The 517-nt window shown below is 33.8% G+C and overlaps 1 protein-coding gene across 1 annotated transcript in view; it reads right to left on the bottom strand.

Moving 5' to 3' along the window:
* The window catches only part of EMH_0023530 (uncharacterized protein), a gene marked incomplete at both ends in the record, with an annotated part of 3,416 nt that overhangs the window by 1,151 nt on the left and 1,748 nt on the right, over positions 1 to 517 (bottom strand). The window contains one exon of the mRNA XM_013502154.1: positions 320 to 517. Within this exon, the coding sequence (XP_013357608.1) occupies positions 320 to 517 (198 nt within the window). The remainder of the gene's footprint in view (positions 1 to 319) is intronic.

The raw sequence follows: 517 nt of genomic DNA, 5'->3' as shown, positions 1-517 counted from the left end.
AAAAAAATAAAAAAAATAAAAAAAAAAAAAAATAAATTACCTGGTACCCGCACATATTTGGCGCGACCAATCAAATCTAATTAAACAAAACAAAATAAAACCAACTAAATAAAAATAAAAACAAAAAAAAATAAAAATAAAAAAATAAAATAAATAAAAAATAAAAAAAAAAAATAAATTACCTGGTACGCGCACATATTTGGGTTCCTGCGCGACCAATCAAATCTAAGTAAACAAAACAAAATAAAACGAACTAAATAAAAATAAAAACAAAAAAAAATAAAAATAAAAAAATAAAAAAATAAAAAAAATAAATTACCTGGTACCCGCACATATTTGGGTTCCTGCGCGAGCTCCCAGCCCGAGACAAGGACCACGACGTCTGTAGACTGCAGCAGATGTCTGCGGGCCCAGCGCAGCAGCCTTGCTTCTCTGCTGCTGCTGCTGCTGCTGCGGAAACCTAAACCTATAACTACTATACGTTGGTTGCTGCTGCTGCTGCTGCTGCTGCTGCTGC

This window comes from Eimeria mitis, genomic scaffold, assembly GCF_000499745.2.
Source record: "Eimeria mitis Houghton genomic scaffold, Emh_scaff840, whole genome shotgun sequence".
In the NCBI taxonomy this organism is placed as follows: Eukaryota; Apicomplexa; class Conoidasida; order Eucoccidiorida; family Eimeriidae; genus Eimeria; species Eimeria mitis.
This window is presented reverse-complemented; position numbering and strand designations above follow the sequence as displayed.